Source organism: Echeneis naucrates, chromosome 6 (assembly GCF_900963305.1).
Source record: "Echeneis naucrates chromosome 6, fEcheNa1.1, whole genome shotgun sequence".
NCBI classification, from domain to species: Eukaryota; Metazoa; Chordata; class Actinopteri; order Carangiformes; family Echeneidae; genus Echeneis; species Echeneis naucrates.
The window spans coordinates 4891717-4912068 of NC_042516.1; the positions used below are offsets into that span (position 1 = coordinate 4891717).

The 20352-nt window shown below is 41.1% G+C and overlaps 1 protein-coding gene across 1 annotated transcript in view; it reads right to left on the reverse strand.

The window, feature by feature from the left end:
- zfpm2a (zinc finger protein, FOG family member 2a) overlaps positions 1 to 20352 on the reverse strand; it is a 114451-nt gene that overhangs the window by 72227 nt on the left and 21872 nt on the right. Inside the window, exons 2-3 of the mRNA XM_029503538.1 lie at positions 10706 to 10864; positions 3053 to 3154 (exon numbers count right to left, since the gene is read on the reverse strand). Coding sequence (XP_029359398.1) covers positions 3053 to 3154; positions 10706 to 10864 — 261 coding nt within the window. The remainder of the gene's footprint in view (positions 1 to 3052; positions 3155 to 10705; positions 10865 to 20352) is intronic.

Here is a 20352-nt window from a genome sequence, read left to right on the forward strand (position 1 = left end):
CATGATGAAATGGTCCAGTGGTCAGTTATACAGTTCACAGGCTCAGTAATATTCAGCGGAGAGCCCCATTAACACTGCAATTTCTGAAATCTCTGTGTAATGTAAATTACAATGACAATAAAGGCGATTCTGAAATTTGCGCTTTAATGGACAGTGAAGCTGTATTGCATTGTCAAATAAATAAAATATATGTACATAGACGTAATAATATCATCTTCAATAGATAGAAGCTGTTTTGTATGATTCTATGAATGAGTAACAGTTACAAAGTCTTGTTGATCTTAAAACCATATTAAAGCTGACTTTATTTGTTCGTACATGTAACAAAAATTCTTTATAACCCATGTAGCATTTCATTATCATCAAACTCATCAGATCATCAGATTGTGATCATGGATGCTCCTTTAGTTAAAGGAGTTATCTCTAATCGTGGTTGACTAGATTATAACAGCAAATTCCAAATGCAAAAATGAATAGCACAACGAACAAAATGGTACTTTACAGATGAGATGCTCTGCGAGGAAATGACAAAATGAATCCTGGATTTTCATGACTTTCATAAGGAGGTGTGGCTTACATGAGCAAGCATTTAGATAAGGCTGAGAACAAGTTCATTAGCAGAGTTAGCTAGCTAACACACACCATTCCCAATTAGCCTAGAGGAGTGAGACAGTGGGAGAGAATGAGGGAGGCAGAGTCAGATCCCTATCACTGCCAGTCCATGAAAGTGAATAGAATTGCATGACATGCTATCTCCCACATCAGCGACTTATTGCGAAACATCCGTGACGAGAAATGAACATGAGACAGAAGATCAGTGTGCAGATTTGCTTAAGGACATACTTGTGAAGACGTAGGGAGAGAAAGGGAACTCGCTGGGTGTTCCACATCAGAGACCCAGCACTCCGAACAACAGAGAAGAACCAGCTATCAGATTAACAGTGAGTCATTCAGAGCAGATCTCTGCTGTTCCAGAAAGAAAGACAATCAGAGAACAGGGGCAATCATGGACAGCACTTGACATGAGTTACTAAAGTGGAGATGAAATGCAGGGACAAAAAAAAAAGTTCAATTACAGGATGTAGATTGTAAAGGCCTTTGTTGTTACTCAGCAAAAGGGAAACGGCATGGAGGTGCTTCAATAGAATCACCAAAGCAGGTGGGCATGTTCCGAGTTAGCCCACCTCATTAAAAGGCTTCACTCCCTTTTTATGTTACGGCCATTACACATCCTATTCAGATGCACACACGCAGTGATTAAAAATTATCTGTTAGTGATCATAATCACACCTGCTTAAACTTAAGCCAAAGAATAACAAAGAACTTTTGAATGCTGAACTATCAGAACATTTACTAAGAGATTAAAGGGGAGACAGTCTCAAACTAAATAAATTTGCTTTTAATCGCTTTGAACAGGAAGTCATGTCATTTCAAATGTTCCTATCTGATTGTCTGATTCCCCTCTTTATTCAAATTATAACATGCCCATCTGACTTTTCCAGCACAATGGGAAAAATTAAAAAGGGAAATGACCTTTCGTGGCAGCCATGATGAGAGAGTGAATGGCATTATTATGCGCCAAGATTAATTTCTGCCCACTCTATGCTGCCCATTGAGAAAACAGAGGAGGGGCACAAATGCCTCAGTGTAAGCCACTCGTTAATTGGTTGGTCTATCACAGAGATGTCAAGAAACTTGCATGAGTGGTAATGTGTTGATTACGAACATGTGCAAACAGTCCATAATATGGTGGCATGTGTCTTTAAGTTGTATTCAGCCTTGTGCTAAGTGTCATCACTCAACTTGTAATAAAGTGCAAATTAATAGACACCACTCAGACTGGATGTCATTTGATAAGTCAGAACCATTCAGGTTGTAGTTTGGTAAAACAAGAAATGGACATCATGTCTCACATCACCTCCTCGGCAGTTCAGCCATCCTTAGTGCATGCAAGAGACACTTTACTCTCATAAAACTCGAGCCTCCCTCCCCTCTTTCACTCCACTGCCAGTCCAGCAGTGAGTTTCTGAGCCTCTAATTCTCATTTTGATGGCTAAGTAGAAGGGGGAAGCATAATTACAGTCAGTCATACATCTACTCATGCTACATCCATTCCCCCTTTCAAAGGAGTATTTTTAAGCTCAGCATTTTCTCGCCCAAAAGGGCCTTTTTCCGCATGTGATGCCTTCTTTTTGTCATGGCCCCCATAGTTCGGAGCTGACCCCCTCAGCCCTGTCTCCTGACTGATCACAGTGATGGTTTATTACTGTCGTCCCAGCGCTCTTATCTTTAGCCAGCAATGCTCATTTCCTTCCCCAGATTTAAATGCAAATGTGAAATTTAATGATAAATGCATTATCTGATAGGTGCGATAACACTGATTCACTGTCAGTATAAAATACACACCCCGGGGGGCTTCAAGCTAGCAAGCACAACTTGCCCAAATCCACTTTTTTCTCCCTTTCTCTCTCGCTTTGGTTTTTTTCTTTCCTTTTTTCTTCTTCTTTTTTTTTTTTTTTTTTTTTTTTTTACAAACGCATGCACCTGCAACGAATTCTTGAGGTCATTTCATGCATTAAAAGGAATAATATTTTGTGTGTTCAGCAGTGTAGATGGAAGCTATTGCTAAGCAGTAATTGCTGTGCAACAGTCTGGTTCAATGTATTATCCATCACTTTGATGAAGTTACTTTGAGAAGAAGGGCAAAATAGGATAACAATGTGAGCTACATCTGCATCGCATTATAGGATTTGTAAAAAATAGATAAATAAACCAGCTTTTTTTGAGCGAGCAATTATTTGTAATGTTGTCCTGTCATATGACTGGTGGGTACACATACTGTTTCACTTATATTGCATGCCGCCTTCCAACTTATCTGCCACTCTATAGTTGCCATACAAGATAAAATCTTTCTTTCCTTCAAAACAAATCTCTGTTGCTCCTTTTCTAGTCAGCTGCCTTATGTTAAATGATGCAACATGCATTGCTGTTAAACAACAATAGTTGGCTCCTGAAGGGTGTCTAAGAAACCAATATGAAAACTTGTCCTTACTTGGACCATCCCATTCATCTGGCCCCACTGCAGAATGCCTGGTCTTCTCGCCCTGCCCGTCCATCTCCATCTCTCCTGCTTCTCGGTTGCCTTCATCCTCCCCTGCAAGGCAGAAAGAATTAAGTTCCATAAGGCATACAAGACACAGAGTGAGCAGCACTCAATCCAAATATGATGTTCAAGACACCTCATTTAATTAAGCACTGCACTGTGGACTGTGCTGCCCTTCCAAAGTGTATACTCTGATGGATTTGGGATATTATCCCAGCAAGAATCATTTAGTTTTACAGCTAAATGCGCGTGTTGTAATCAGATGCCGTGCGAACTACTGTGAATGCTCGCGCTCGTGTTTTTATGTTTTTGTGTAGATGCTGTTCTGCACTTATGCATCTGCCGTGAGCTCACCAAGTCCAGCTGCACACTTTTATGTAAAGGGCGTTCCCATGAGTGCTGGCAGGAACAGGAGGAAGCACCATGGAGCAGGAAGGAAAGCAATGTGTGCGAGAGAGGTGGCTATTTATTACCGTTTGATCTATTGTGGAGTGAGCTAGAATGTGTGTTATAGGATGTAGGGCTGATTTACAGTCTTGGCTCTCACACATAACATGCATGGATGTAAGTGCTTAAAGACCTCGTCAAACAGGCCCCGCCTCCTGAGTGTGCACCCGTAATACTGACACACAGCAGTGGTTGTTGAGTGCTCTTAGTTGGACTTGTTTTTCTGCATGTCTACAGTAAGCACAGTTCGTACTCAAAGTTTATAGGCACATAAATCAGTGATTCGTAGGTGCCCCCAATGTGGTGCTCTAAATAAATCCGCTGTGGCTGACAGTGGTTGCACAGTGTCTCTCCAAACTCGGGCAAACCTGCTTGGGGGGGTGTACTGGTAGTTGATGGTTTGTGGAGGAACATTTCTTTCACTTTTGTCACCATATCGTTTTCATCCCTTTGATGTTTTAAACCCAATAGTGAATGGTCAAGGGCAGGCCTGGATTACTACAATGGATTATTACACTTCATACACTCCACTAGGACGAAAAAGTGCTAGATGTGTGGATTTTATAATATTTTGGGATAACAAAGACAATTTATTTTTAACGTGTGTCTAAGATAGAACATAAAGAACCACGTCATGCCTATTGCCAAATATAAGACATACTGTACATATATGCTGCTTTCATCTGGTTGTTTACCACATCTGAGTCTGAACCCCTCCTAACCCCCAGCGCCCAGAAAGCATTTCAGAGTGTTAGTTATCACATTTCCAGTGACAACTGCCACGGGACGCACACTACTTCACTCCAGCGCCTTCCGTCCTCAGTTAGGTTAATCTCCAGATCAAGCACACACACCAAGCTTGTTTAGCTTTTTTTTTTTTTTTTTTGACATGGCTCACTTCAAAGAAGGTAGCAAACATTGCCAAAAGGATGTCAGCTTTCTGCTTCGCTCTAAAAGAGTAGATGTATACGAAGGAAAAAGTCATACTGAAGGGAAGTCTGCAGAAATGTCCTACTTACAGTTAGTACATGAGGTCATTATGACCCAGTTTTGCTTATGCAAGTGTCTGCTTGGGCTAGCGATTTCTCCCCCCACTGCTCCTCTCTCCCAGTATATTATCAGGGAGCCCACTCAACTAAATTCCCCCACTATTTATTGTTGGGCCTGGAGAACCTCTTTAACATACTAGGCTCGTATTATGACGAGGATAACAAAGGCGTACATCAACAGTTCCTTCCAATGGAGCGGAGTTTAAAAAAAGCTGGCGAGATAACATTAAAGGCACTACCTTGATCTCAGGCGAACATGTTAAGCCCTGTAACGAAACGTATTGGAAGTGTTTAATTACAGCCCGGGAAATGAAGCTACAAGATGATTCCTTAATTAAGCAGTGATTAAGGATTTTCTGCCGTCTATCTAACACAGTTTGCAATGCATTTTAAACACAATCGCCAGGCAACCTCACAAGGGAACAATGTCACAGGGCTTTGATGAAGTTTCCTGCACAAATGTCACTAGGAAAAAGCAGAGCAGGGAAGAAGTGCTGGAGCAGCACTCGTGTGCTTACAGTGCTGTCTGATAAAACCAGGAATACAAGGAATATGGAGACCTGCTTTTATGGTTTTATAGGAATTTTGACCTCTCTTGATATAAAAATAAATGGATTGGGGTGCTACATTTCATTCACAAAGGTCCACTACAAGACATAGAAACTGTTTTATCATTTGAATGGAAACCCTCAGGAGTCTTATCAAGGGAGACAGATTGTCAGTGATCATCGGGTACATTATCGTCTGGATCATAATTTACATCTGTCTTAGGATCCTTTCCCTTCACAATCAAATGGAGATACTTAAGGTTGAGCGAGGGACGGCTGAGTCGAACAGAAGGGACGGGGAGGGCTGGGGAGGCGAGGCAGCCTGCTGGGTGCAGGGTTGGCAGGCATGCAAGAGGAGCCAGTGAGCTGTTAAAATCAGCCCTATCGCTGCTCTATCAAAGGACAGCTCTCTAGCCAAATCACAGCCACACGCAGCGTGCCACACATTCAGGTCAATAAGCTTATAGGCGATTTACACAAACAATTCCTCTAGCAAGGTAGCAACAAAGTCATATTGGCTTTTTCTCTCCCTTTTAGCATTGTCTCTGCCGAAGAAGCCCTTGAAAATGTCAATCTCATGTTTGTGTGTGTGTGACTTTAAGGAGCTCGAACAGCTCTAATCCTGACCACTGAGTCTAGAGACAGGTCGCAATTTCTGCAAAATGGAGCATAAGTAGTTTTAAGTCTTGAATGGGATTGCACAGTTCTGTATGTTGCTGAATTCTACACTCAATGACTTTAACCAACTGCCACTTTTCTGAACCCATCACAGTCTGGCTAGTGTTGGGGCGTGTAATGATTTATGGAATGTAATATTAGCGAGGGATGCCTGTCGGCCCCCCAACAGTGGTGGTAGTCAGTTGATATTGCATATTTGGTTGCTGATGCAGATTACGCTGCAACAGATAAAGTCAATTCCAGGAAGCAACCTTTCTCACCAAAGTCAAGCATAGCTGTAAGACTTCGCTGCTATCTGAAAAATAGGTTTGAATTGCATGCAATTTGTGGCAGGGAGAGCACTCCAATGGAGGGAGGCTATTAGTGAAATGCCTTGCCACTGTCTCTTTAAATGCCAATAAATTCCCATCATTACAGAATCTGGCAGTTTTCCTCCCTGTCTGCAGCCTGGGTCTTTATCTCGCTCTGCCTCAGTCTCTGAGCATGTAGATCTGGCCCAGTTAGATTGTCATACTTAACAAACATTAATGATTAATTTCCTCCACTGAGTCAAATGGGGCTAAAGGGATGACTCGATTCATCTTATCGCACCACAAATTAGCATTTCCCCATATTCTCCAGCATCAACTGTGCATTAAAATTCCACATTTACCATTCTGGGCACTGGCAGCTGTGGCCAAAGAGCCAAGGAGATCTTCCTCTTCTGTTGCTGGAGATTCTGATTACTTCTGCCTTACACAAAGAGCAGCATAATTAATTCTGCACTTTCTGTTTGTTACTGTAAGTCTCTGAATGTTGCAGTTCAAATTACCCACAGAGAGGTTATTCGAAGAGTCAAGGTGAGTTTGTTATTTGAACTGTTGAATCCCTCACAATGAAGTCCTGAGCTTTCCCTTGTCTCTTCCACTGTGAGAAAATGTTTTCGCCTACATTATAATTCTGTAATTTAAGAGATTTCTGTAATTTGAGAGTAACAGAGCAGAAGAGTGCAAATGGTCAAATTTAGTTGTGCTTGATGCTTCGAGGTACTCACTCACAGAACAGCATCAGAATCAAACAGTTTCATCTGATATTTTACCCATAATGTAGCTTAAGAAAGAGATTATTTTTACATCCAGGAAATGAAACATGTGAAATGACATGTAAATTTACTGTCAGAGCTAACTAAGGAAGTCATTTGTCATCACACAACACTTGGAACGCAGAAAGGGAACAGCTTGTGGCAACACCCTGTGCTGAACTTCACTGATGGCCAATAATAAAAGAGGGGATGAAACAGCAAGGTGAAATTTCACAATTTCTGTAAAAAAAAAAAAAAAAAAAGAGTTTATATAAAAAAGGTATCTTTCCTACAATTATGGAGTCAGGTGTGTCAATAGAGAATAAATCTTTGCTGTGTAGTCATCTTCACAAGCACAGCTCCATAAACGTGGAACTGGCTGAGCAGGAGTTGTTTGAGGAAAGATTCTGTTTTCATCACAAGGGAAAGCCAAGGTTATTTCTTTAGATATGTGGCTTTTTTCCACACAAAGCTCTTGATAGGTAAGCACCCCCCCCCCTTCTAATTCCTTGTGTATTAAATCACTGGTCCCTCTATCTGGGGCTCTATTCTACCATGCTGCTTCTATTCACAGTCGTGATGTTGAGTGTCACTGACAATGGATATTTCTTTTCATTCACTGTAACTGCAATAGGTCAAGCCTGCACAATTTGGTGTTGGCTGTTATTTAAAAAATTTAGCAATTGTTTCTAACTTGAGGTTGAAACCCGTCTGAATGGACACAGTGTAAATCTGAAAGGTTGTGGTGGAATTTATTTATTTCATACCTCACATCCTTTATTTTATCAGCTATATTCAAAGTTATACAGAGCAAGTAGCATCATCAAGTTATCATCAAAATATAACTTAGCCATCCAAAGTAAGATTACAATGAAGTCTTTCAGAGTTCTATTCTATTCTTATTATAACATTGCATTGATGTAACTGTTACACTGACATACAAGCTGCAATTTGATGTTGTTGAGGTTATTAATATGCAGCCAGGTGGTTTCATCTATAAAAAATATATAATATATAGCGATCACATGGATCTAAATTCTGAACCCCCAAACAACCTAGTAACCAAGGCTGACTAATATGAATAATGTATTGGCGCAAACAGTATCACATTTCTTTCTGAAATTTATTGGAGTTGAAGTTTCAACTAAATTAAATCATAAAAGGAATAAACAATTTAAACAAAATAGGAATGCTTAAGTAAGGTGATATTCAAAATTGTATTTAGGCACATGAATTGAGTAAAATTTTATGATGTTTCACTGATGTTGAATGAAGACATTTCTGCTAAAAAGTTATCTTTATATATATATAAATATATATATATGAATAATTATTTTTTTTTATTATTGGATTTGATTTGATTTGATTATTATTGATTATATGAGGATAAGGTTTTTTTGGCCTCTAAAACATACTAAAAGATTAAAGCAAAAACACAATCCATGATTTGTTTTTTTAATTTTTGCTTTTTTATTTTTTGGTTATATCTAGTAGTTTAGAGCTGACTATTGTTTCTCACTCTGGTCTGAAGAATCGATTGCACTCAAAGTCCATGCCCCTTACGTGATGCCACCTCACAAACCACCACCAGTGCAAGACCCCAAAAGCCGGTGAAAGCCACAGTGCCGTTAACTGAGTAGGTTATAGACTCAACCATCACCCAGTTTTAGAGGTTCCCGAGCCTGAGACCAGGATGGGACATCAAGGTGCTCTGTGCACTTATCAGGGGAGTTCCTTTTCTGCAAGGGTAAGGCAAATGGCTGAGTCTTTGGTGGCATTCAACTTCTTGACCTTTGCGCCTTTAAGCGGCTTTGCTACTTCACCGCACTCTGATCAAAGTTAATAAGTGCTTCATATGTTAATGAAAATTGGTACTCCTCTTTGTGTTCCTACAGCTTTTTAATACCTATTATAGACTGAAACTTTTAATGGAGGTTTTAGGTCCCCCTGACAAGCCCATTTCAGAGAGTGACTACACAGATACAAGGCTAAGCTAAGACCAGAGAGTCACTGCTCAGTGGAGGAACCTTACACGGGAGACCGTATTCTCCGGGAAGCAGCGGAAGATAAAGGCCATGGGATGAGTGGCTTCTTTAAAACCCACGTTCAAGTCCGCACAGGGCTAATTACAGCACGCCATCACATTTGAGAGGGTTTAGTTAATCAAGGGGCTCTCTTTTTCCTCCTATAGTCGAGGAATAACACACTTAAACCATTTAATGCCGCCAGGATTGCGTCCTGTTTAATTCACAGCAGTTTCACATAAGTGGGGTAAATTTAAGCCACTCCGACATTAGTTTTAAATAGATCTAATTGAGGAAGAGATCATGAGGAAAATGACTACACCTGATGATTGCACACAACTTGCATGACAAAAAAGGGAAATTTGGATAGTACATCATTTACGTCTTAGGAGCCAATAGGAGACTTAGCAACTGTAAGCTTAGATAGTGGAGCAATAAAAAAAATCTGCCTTAGCTTGTGTATGGCAAAGAACAGATTACCAGTGTCCCCTAAAAGTAGTATTTGACATCTGGGATTGCTATTTAGTGTTGACTTTATTCACAAACACGCGGAGTGGGAGAGAGATTTGAGGCCCAGTCTCTCACATGGTTTTATCGAAAACAATGGGAATATCAAACGGCTCTGACAGCGCGCTTTGAAGATTTTCAGAAGTTGTACTCCCCCCCCCACCCCACCCTTCGCTGTAACCACCAATGTGTACCACACCATCTATTTCATAGCTACTGGGTTATTAGAAGAGCATACATTGTACTTTGAAGTTTGAGTAAGGACACATTACGAAGGCGACAAAGGCTAAAGCAAACGAGGCGTTGCTGGTAATTGCAATTTCTGAACAATTGTGCCGTTCAACTTTTTCCGGAGAACAAAAGGAAAACATTATTGATACGATTAGCAGGGCATAGCCCACCTGAAACATGAAAGATTTGTTTTTTTCAGTAATGTAATCCCACGAGGCACATCAGTTTAGAAGTGTGAAGAAATAATTCTAAACAATTTTCCCTTTGAAAGGAGTAAGAGAAGGCAGAGACATTCAAAGCATAGGTTCTTCATTAAAAAGTCAAATTTATGGCATCCGGTATGAGTGGGGGACACCTGGGGTAGTGAAAACCACACAACCGGGGGGTAGAAAGAGGTGGGGGTGAGCGGGGGGAGTTAGGGGGAACGGAGGCGGGACAAGTCTGTCATCTTCACACTGTAACCTGGAGCAGACCACAAATTAGCTCCTGTGATGGCAAGGTGTGACCGAAATGAAACAAACATACAAAGAAGCAATCTAATTGAATTGGAGTTCAAAGAGGATTCAGGCGCATTTGGCGATGCTTTATAGTGCTGGACCTCCGAGCAGTAGCAGGTGCTGCTGAGTGTTCACAGAGCTTTAGTGCTGCTCAAAGTGCTACGCTCTCCAGTGCATTGGTGTACCGTAACACACCTTCACAGCACTATCACAGAGGGAGAGCCAGTGTTGCCGATGCCATCTCCCTCTCAGATCAAACCACTGCTCTTGGGTGGATTGCTGGGATCAAATATCAAAATGGATAGTTTCAACTCAAGGCGGTGATGCGGGAGAAATTGTGATACGGATACAAGTTCTGCCAGGTTTGATTTGAACATGTTGAGGAATTTTATTAGACACCATTGGCAAGAGTTTAACTTATTTTGATGCTTGGCAAACGGCTTGGTTAACATATTGTCGCATATTAGGTATTAAACACAGAAGAGTACACTGCTTGAAGAAAAAAAAAAGAGAGAGAAAAAAAAAAAGAAAAGGCTCCCTGAGTTTCAAAATTCTCCCCACCTTTGTTGCAGAAGTACTCCATGTCTTCACAGCTCATGTTCTCAGTCTCAAACTCGGCAGTGAAGTTCTCCTCAACCGAGAACTCGTCTTTCGCTAGGAGCTCATTCTCTTCGGAGACGCACTCCTCATCCTCTTCCTCCAGGCCATCCTCCAGAGGACCTGAGGGAACACACACACACACACACATACACAAGGGAAATGTTCAGCAGTTTCATCACGCCCTTCAGGCTTTTACAAAAAAATGCAGGTGCTATTCAAACCACAACACAGCACTGTAGAGACTATACACTCAATGACATTCAGTGCACTGAAATATGAAGTAATGTCAATTAAATAATAGAATTGTAGCCTAATATTTTCCAAAAGCCTTTCCATAGTAGCCACTGAGAACAGCCTTTGAGACTGTTCGCTTTCTGACATCTTGCCAAGGTGAGCATTGATGTTAATCCCACTACCTGCAAAACAAAACCTCACACAGATGGAGGGAGGGGGAAAAAGTTCCTTTCCAGACTTTTCATACAGACATCAGCATGGGAGGAGGAGAGAAAATACTTTTATTAATTTGTTAGCCTTATCACAGGGTACAATGTTGATTTTCCATTTACATTCCATGCCTCCGGGTAATACACCAGTGCAATCTTAAAGGAGACACTTTTCCGTGTGATTAATTTTCCCCCCTCTGTGCAATATTATTTCTTTAAATCTAAATGATTTCAGATTTTTGCTTGTAGCTGTACATCTCTTTTGGTATTTGCATATTACCACTTTTGCTTCAATCAAGGGCGTTGATGGAATTACTGTAATGCTATCTGAATTGTATTAGTTCTGAAAAACATCTCACCCGGCATTTGAATGTTATTAAGATAATGTGCATCTTGCACACCTCTCCTTCCCACCAAAACATCTCTCCAATGTCACCATTTGAATTACCATAGCAAATAAGTGATGGAACACTTCAAATTTAAGGTGAGTTTATATTTGGAATAACAAACTCGGAGTTAAAAAACAAACAAACAAACAAACAAATAACAACAACAAAAAAAACTGCATAATTTTCACATCACAATTGAGTTAATGAAAAAAAATCTGCAGTGTTTAAACTGAATAATCATATCAAAAATGCTGCCACCACCGCCTGCTAGATGTGGATGCTGTCTACGTCTCTGCTTGTCACACATGAGCTATGTTGCAGCCTCCTGCGTATCATCCTGTAGCTCAAACAGAGTGCACTGATATCCTCTCGACACCTTTCAGTGTGTTTGTTCTATTGTGGAGGGTGTGATCCCCTCAGCTTTAATAAAGCAATAATTTCAGTTCAGAAAGTGGAGCTGGTGTGCCTCTCCTGTTTCTCTTTCTTCCCGCACAGACCCTCATAAAAGACCCCCCTGATGTCCACAAACTGCTTGCTCTTTTCATTAGTCTTATAAATGACTCCTTTGTAGAAGCCTACATCTGCAGGAGCCACGGACATGAAAAGAATTAGCACACAGATCTCTAATAGACACTGTGGCAGCAGAGTGCTGCTTTTAAATTAGGATACAGTTTTATGATCTTATCTGATGCCTTCTGCTGATTCGCTGAGGAGCGAAGTGAGGCGTGAAGTGACTCAATGAGTCTACCATCGCTTAAGATGATACCGAGAGATAAATATCGCAGTATCAAGGGGAGATTGTATGACTGGCGTTAAAAGCTCCTGCCAAGGCAATTGAAGACAGTGTGAAAGAAAGCGGGGAAATACATTTCTATACACGCACACTCTGTACACATTCCATTACACAGCTGAATAAGAACTGTGTGTACAACTAAACGATTCTTCCTCTGTTGCCGGCAAATACAGCAGCACTGTTGCACCGTAGAAAATAGACCTACAGTGTTGTGCGATAATAAGGGTAAAGGGAGATTAAAGATAAACTTCATGGTCAATAAGACACAAAGATTAGGTAGATAAGATGAGATAGAACTGAGGTTTAATAGACTCAGAATAAGGGCATCTCACTTCCCCGCTCCAACAGATTGTAACTAAATGGAGCGTTTTCAAACTGATAGAGATACTGGAGGCCTTACTGAATATGGAAAAATGAAATACTCCAACCAGTCAGAGACATTAAAGGGGTTCTGATGGCTACTTCTTGGGGGCCGTGCAGATTACCAAAGTTTGTTCGCATTCTCACATGTTTAGTTTATTATACAGTATTCATTGCATGGAAAGACCTGAAATTATTTCAGAGACAGCAATGATAAGAATAATGACTTTCTAAACGACCAGCACCACACTCCTAACTCATTTTCTGATAGTGGTGTTCCTGCTATATTTAGTTGTGTACTGTTTAAAATCCTGTCACATTCAATGTGTGACCTGCGCTTGTTGGTGCATTTCTATATAGTCTGCTGACGAATTGGGCCAGAGGAATGTCTGCTGCTTCACCCTCTTATCAAGCCTCCTCTGGAGTTTAGATGGCCAATGACACCGTGGAGAGAGCGTCTGCACAGCACTTCACCACCGAGCAGTCCACTGTAAACGGGTACCCTCATTACAGCAGACACAAAGATTTGTTTTAAATGGCTGGGGATCCAGGAAGTGACAACACAGCATAAACATTGCTTTGGAAGACTCTTTCGAACATCTTTTGGGAATCTAGGTGCTGTTTTTCAAGTTTTCTATATCTGTTTTGTTTTTGTAATTTGAGAAGGCTCTGCTGATTGAAGTTAGCTTCTCAAACTTTCATATTGTTTATAGGAGAAAAAGAAAGATACCATCAGCTGGTGAATAATTTTTTTTTTTTTTTCAATTCTGAAATATTGAATCTGAAAATAATCCCCTCTATATTTTAGAAATCCCATTCCTATACAAGTCAGCAAGACGGAGAAAAAGTAATTTATTCTTAAATTGAAAGAAATTTCTCTTTTGCTTTGATTTGATTGTCAGTTCCATCCTCTCAAACAAAATAATTTGCAACTTCTATGTGTTCCTCATCATTAAAAACTGAATATCTTTTATTGATTGGTTCTGCCCATCCTGCAAGTCTAAATCTGAGAAATCAAAAGTTAATCAAGGGTAAAATAATTAAAATTAAAGAGAGAAAAAAAAAACAGTACATATTGTGTCTTTTACTAGATTTTTTTTCCTGGGAATTATTTGTGTAATAATTGTAAATTGAAATTAAACCACATACAATATAAAATTTGATTAAAATACCCATGTTCTTCAAAGCAAACTTCATATCACAAGTAAATAAGGAACGGAACAATAATCAGTAGCTTACTTGAAAGAGAAATCAGTAGGTGCATCCCTGCATTAATCAGTGTGGGATTCTGTTCAGACTTGTGCTAGTTTGTGACCTTTGCTTTCTAGAAATATTTGATTTGTCAAACTCATCCCCACACAAAGACTGATATCTGCTCAGATTTATGAGGATTTTTGAGGAAACTGCACCCTGAACTTCCTCTCAGTCATGGTCAGTGTCCAGGTATCCCTGCGCCCCCACAGCTGTATCATTCTCTCCCTCCACCCTGACCTGTATCATCCACATTCATCAGACTCATCCTGCACTGACTAGCGAGAGGAATCTCAGCTCTGTTCAAACAGTCGTGCAGCAGGAGCAGCCAATGCTAATAGAGACATTGGTGGCTGAATGCAGGCTTGATCACAGTGGCTCTTTTGTTCATGGCATGGCCTCTGTCTGATAGGGATCGGCCATGCGGAGTGGAGCTCCGGAGAGGGATATGGTAATGCCCCTACTGAGTCTATAAAATGGGGTGATACTCTGAGTCCATATGATGGACAGAGGATTAATGAGTCACAGAGGAAGGGTAGCAGGGAAGAGAGAAGCACAGACAGAGGTGGTTGAATATCTTTCAGGAAAACACACAAATCAGTGCCTCTGTGGACTAAAACCGAAAATGGAAAAAACACACAGATGTGCCAGCTTTGCCATGGAAACTAACATAAAAAAAGGGGGAGAGATATAAACAATTGTGTGTGTGTGTGTGTGTGTGTGTGTGTTTCTGTGTGTGCATGTGTGAAACTGTATGAGTGACTGCTAATTTCATGGCATGCTTTTTCAGCCGTCCGCAATGTGGGGAGCTCGTGGCCGGGCTGTGATAGCGATACCTCACATTATCAGCAGGCTCCACAGTGTGATGTGTGGATCACAAACCCAGCCTCTTCTATAGCTCCCTAATTAGAGGTGAGGTAATTGAATCTGACAGAACAAAGCGGCAGATCTCTATAAGCATGGAAATCATTTTTGCTCCCACCTATACAGTAATTCATCCAAAAGGTCCATTGAAATTGTGTCCAAGCTGGCCTGGGGATAAAATGTAGCACCTGAGACTAAACATGAATGCATAATGCAACCATTAAATCCAACAGGGCCACACCGCTCAACCTCTGCCAACTGTGCTCCCTATGACTGGCCCTTCGTGCCAAAGCTGATACTGGGCCTTCCTTACTTCCAGGTGAACACACATACACTCCGCAGGACCCTTCAAACTTCTGCTGGGAGAGGAAATGTAGAAATGTAGACTCAGATCTCAGGTTGCTAGTAGCTCTGTGCAGTCAGCTGGGGTTAGATACAAATTTATATGTTCTCTCCCACAGCTGGAGTAGAGGAAAAAATGGAAGAGCACTCACTCTCTGACAAAGCAAAGTGTGAAAATTGAAAGAAACAATTTCATCTCATCTTGCAGGAAAGGTTGGGAAGTGTGCAAGGGAGAGGAAGAGAAAGAGCAGAGAGAGGCGAGGAGAGACTGGGGGCCACTCTCTCTCCTTAGCTCTAATGACCTTTGGGAAGCAGAGGGCTCCCTCAGCCTTAGAGGAGACTCAGTGTATATGTTACAGGGCTCAAGCCTCTAATTTAATCCTTGATCACTGTAATGAAATAGATACCATTTACGCAACTATTAATAGCTTAATATGCTACAGGAACCCTCAGAGGATTTTTTCATTTCAAACATCTTTTTCCATACTGCACAAAAAAAAAAAAAAGAAAAAAAAAAGGAGCCTTTTTCCAAGTTGTACACTGTGATCAAACTAAATGTGGAGCTAATGCGGTAACAAGTCAAAAGTAAATTACCATTTGTATATTGTCTGTGAATGGTTTCTTGTGTGTAAATGTGTGTATGTGCTGGGAGGAGTGTGGAACAGCTTCAGTGGAGACTGATGTGTTCTCAGCGCTGCAGCCTGTGACCAAATATAAGCGATGGTATTGTTTAACTTGATTTTCCGGTTGCTAAGCAATGTAATTCTCGTGATTAGAAATGGCTGCCTTCCTAAATTTGGGCACTTACAATCAACAGTCAACAAACTGCTTGAAAACTCAGCACCAATGCTCGTCTGGAAATTGCATTGAAAAAAGAAAGAGAAGGGGAGGGCGGGTTCATGGGTAGGGGTGGGGGTGGCGTGGGGGGAGAATGAATAAATGTATTCACATCCTTGTTAAACCCAGAAACACACACACACATACACAGCTCTGGCGATGACAAGGTATCTAAATGTAATCTGATGACATCATGCCTTTAGATGGCCCAGTGAGTTTACATTACTGTAGGTTTATTCCTCATGCAGGAAGAGGCAGACACACCCATCGACTGGGAAACAGTATCACTTTCAGTCTTCAGAGCCACTGAAAATGTTACCCAGATGCAGAATAATGTTATGATTTACTTTTTGTTCACTATTTCAAATGCTGTTAACATAATTTTGTGGAGTATCTCACTCCAATCAGACACTATGTTGGATCCCAGCATGTTTGCAGAGTTGCTAAGTTCTGTGTTGTTGCGCCCAGCGTTTCTGTCTGGACTGTTGAAGGGGAATAACACGCTCTCACTTCTTTATCCAATGAATTTGAATTGGAATGGCATGAAAACATGCTGGCATTTGACTATGCCATTAAAATGCTGGAGGCACCTCTGAGCGTGCCCGAGGGCTTCAGCAGATGCCAGCCAGTTTCTCTGTGGAGTTAGCTGGGTCCTGCTTCACTCTGCTGCCTCTACTTGTCTCTCTAGAGTTTACCAACACACACACACGTCCAAATGGACACTGGTACAACGTTTGGTCCATAAAAGTCACAAAGCTTGTCTTCCAAGTAATATGGGCTTAGCTGATGCCTCTCTCGCGGGATAACATTTGCTTTGCAGGGGCAGCAGGACAGATTAAAATGCTGTTAAAATGGTCGGTTTGCTGTATTTAGGTCCTTCCTGTTACACACTTGCTTCTCCTCTGGTTGGATGATTTATTAGTGTCATTCTGTTACTTCTAAGGAAAGAAAAGTTAACCATGTGCCTGTACACCAGATGTGACGGCTGGAACAAAGCAGGTAAAATATGTGTGGTCTTAATTACTGGTTTATAAGTGAGCTTTTCACTAGAATGTTCACTTTTAATGAAGCCATTGAGTGAAGCTCCTCCAGGGAGCTATCATGGTTAAGTGGGGGCATCCATCTTCAGCCATTGGCTTGTCTGCAGATGAGTGGAGGCTCTGTCTACTGCACGCTCACCTCATATTGGCTCACTTTATCTCCACTAAGTAAAAAGTCTGTTGGAAGGTGCTAACAGTGGCAAGAAAAGACTTTTCTCCAGCAGCTCTGATGAGGCCGAGGGAGTTTTCATCCTGTGGAGGCAGGAGGCACCTCACTGTGTCTAAGTAAGTGCTTAATAAGTTGCTGCTGTTTAACCTGAAAAGCAGCACATTCATCACGTTCAGTGGCCTCAGTGTGGTAGTTGTAATAGCAATATTGTGAATGCTAAAACTGCCTCTGCAACAAATAGCTTTCAGTCGAGCGTCATTTCAAAGAATTTAATGGGGAGCCTTCAAGAGAGAGAGAAATGATTACTGTATCAAATAATGTAGATAAAACAATATTTCCCCATCAAGGAATTTCTATGAAATGGATATATCTAAGATGTCAATTTCATCCCAGTATTGTGAGGAATGGGGGGTTCCTTTTGCAATAAATTCTTCATTAATTCAATTCTAATTTGCCTCTGGTTCCTATTTCTACTATTGATAGTTCCACTTCTTAATACCTCAGATAAGGGGGAGAAAATCATTGCAATAACTCAGTGGAGACTGTGAGCAGCAGATATAATCTAAATATTACCAATGCAAAAAGAAGTGTGAAGTCTGATGAACATTTCAAAAGAACAATTCTTTATGGATCAGCTAAATCTTTTCCACTTTTTAATTAAAAGTAAAGAAAATAGAAGTTAATTATCCTGTAAAGATTAGCTGGTGGGCATCTTTCTGTAAATTAGTTCTAATTAAAAGGAAATTGTCAAATGACATTCAAAGCACTGTCCTTTAAAACACAGACTGAGATGGGCTTTTTTCCTCCTCCCGCCTCCCCCCTCTCAGCCTCCCTCCTAATTCTTGATCTGGCTATGTGAAGCTTCTTGCTGCAAGATTAGGATTCTGCCAGTGCTTCACACACACACACACACACACAAACGTGTGCGCGCGGCATGCTCCTCGGATGGGAGGCCTGTAGCACACTGTCTAAAATACTGCTGCATCAATGGGGAACTAGTGGCTGCTGGAGATAAATACTTTTCATTGATAAATAATTGCACTGATCAGCTGCTCAAAATTAGGTCTAATCTTTTCTTTTGGCTTTATCTGATATTGGTCACAGATACTGGTAACAAGTATAATGATCAGTTTTACAGATTTTGTCTCCTTGTGCTCCTGAACAGGGGATACTTCCTGCCACAAAATAGTGCACCGTCTAAAAGAATTTGTTAAATTTGTGTGTCTGCATCTCTGTGATGATAAAAATGAAAAATTTCAAAAACAATGGCATTGACTGGTTCAATTTTTAAAAAAGGATTTAGCAATGCTATCAGCAGAAAATTTATATTTTCAATATTGAGTAATGTACATTTCTAAATGAACTAATGAACCAGTTTTTCAGATTTCTTTTTTTTTTTCTTTTTTTCCTTTTGCTTGACCAAGAGTCAAAGTGCAAAGATATTCATTTTACAATAACATGAGGCATGCGAATCCTCACATTTGAGATGTTTTCACCAGATAGGATTCAACATTTTTTCTGAGAAATTACTTAAAACCATTAAGCAACTACAAAAATTTCCTGTCCATTGTCTAACTAGTCAAGTTCAACTCCAATCTCTTTATCAATGATAAATGAAACCTGTTTGTATTATGCCTTATTGTTAGGGAGACAAAAGAATGCGAACACATGGCCACTCACAATACGCCACAATCGTTACTTCACAAATAAATGATGAATCAGACTGAGGTCTCATGTGTGCACTGTAGCTTTCATCTGATTTCATGAGGATTTCATCATTCATTGTCTGGGCTCAGGCTGTTGCTCCCATCCACTTTGCAGTGTATCAAACCAGATTCCAGCGGTATACAGTCTGACAGAGGAGAGAGGAAAACAGCGCTGAAGCCCCTCCATCTGCTCCGGCTAATGATGATGCTCTCCCTGGCCTGGAGCAGAACTGTGTGAGGGAGATTTACACCCATAATACCCCTGGGGGCTCTGGAGCAGCACCATGCTCCAAAACACCGTCACTCCATCACTTTCTATATGATAGCTGGCAGAGCAGGTAACAATGGACCAGCAACAATGTCTTTTTGTATTACTGACAAGTGCCTTATTTGGTTGACATAGCCTGCCTCGGTGTCTGAGGAGTGGCACTGAGCACACAGGAAAATGGATGACAGCTACACCATTGAGACACCGTGCAGTTGCAACAATCATACCAGAATATGTTTTTAAAAAATACCCAGCAGTGTGTCTGATATGAGGCAGGCGAGAACAGCAGTGAGTGAGGGAGCAGTGGCTGTCTTTGCAGTGCACTAATTGGGATGATGGCAGGAGGGGAAATCAGGCATCACAGTGAGCTAAACTGAGCAGGGCTGCCTTTTCCATTTACCCCATTAAAAAGGTTTATAAGTTGTAATTGTACTTCAATTTGGAAGCTTTAGGTCCGCTGTAAAGCTCTGTGTGGGACCAGCCTTGACATATATCTCCCAAAACAAGTGAGTTAAATGGCGAAAGGCGGAAAGAAAGATTATATGTGTGTGTAAAAGAGAAAGGGAGAAAGACTAATGCAGGGGAGGGGTGGGTGGGTTGGGGGCGGGGGGGCGTAGAGAGCCCCACTCCTCAGGGATTGAGTGTTCACACACAGTAAATGGAAGTGGCACAGCTCTGACCTTTGAGCCGCAGCATACGAGTAAAGTGAAGGCACTGTCAAAATATTGCTTCAGAAATGACAATCCACCTCGCCAGTCCCAAGTTTTGACATGGCAGGCAAGTGGAGAGCCGTAACCTGCTGATCCCGACATTACAAATGAGGGGATTATCATGACAACAAACTGCAGCTCGACACACTGCATACCCTAAAGATATTCTGGCATTGCCCCTTATTATCAGCAACGTCCCACACAGATAGTCAGTGATGACACTCAGAACCGGGCACCCAAAATCGAAAGAAACAGTCCGAATCCCAAATAAAATTTCCAACCAGGTTTAGAAAGTAGCTTCTACCTATCAGCATCAACTTTGCCGTTATGATAATACGCTTACACTGTTTCACAGTTACAGTTTAGGATTTGGCAGTTGAGCAGCTTCTTTGCATCTTCATTTACACCCATGTAATACTCAAGTCCACAGAGAATA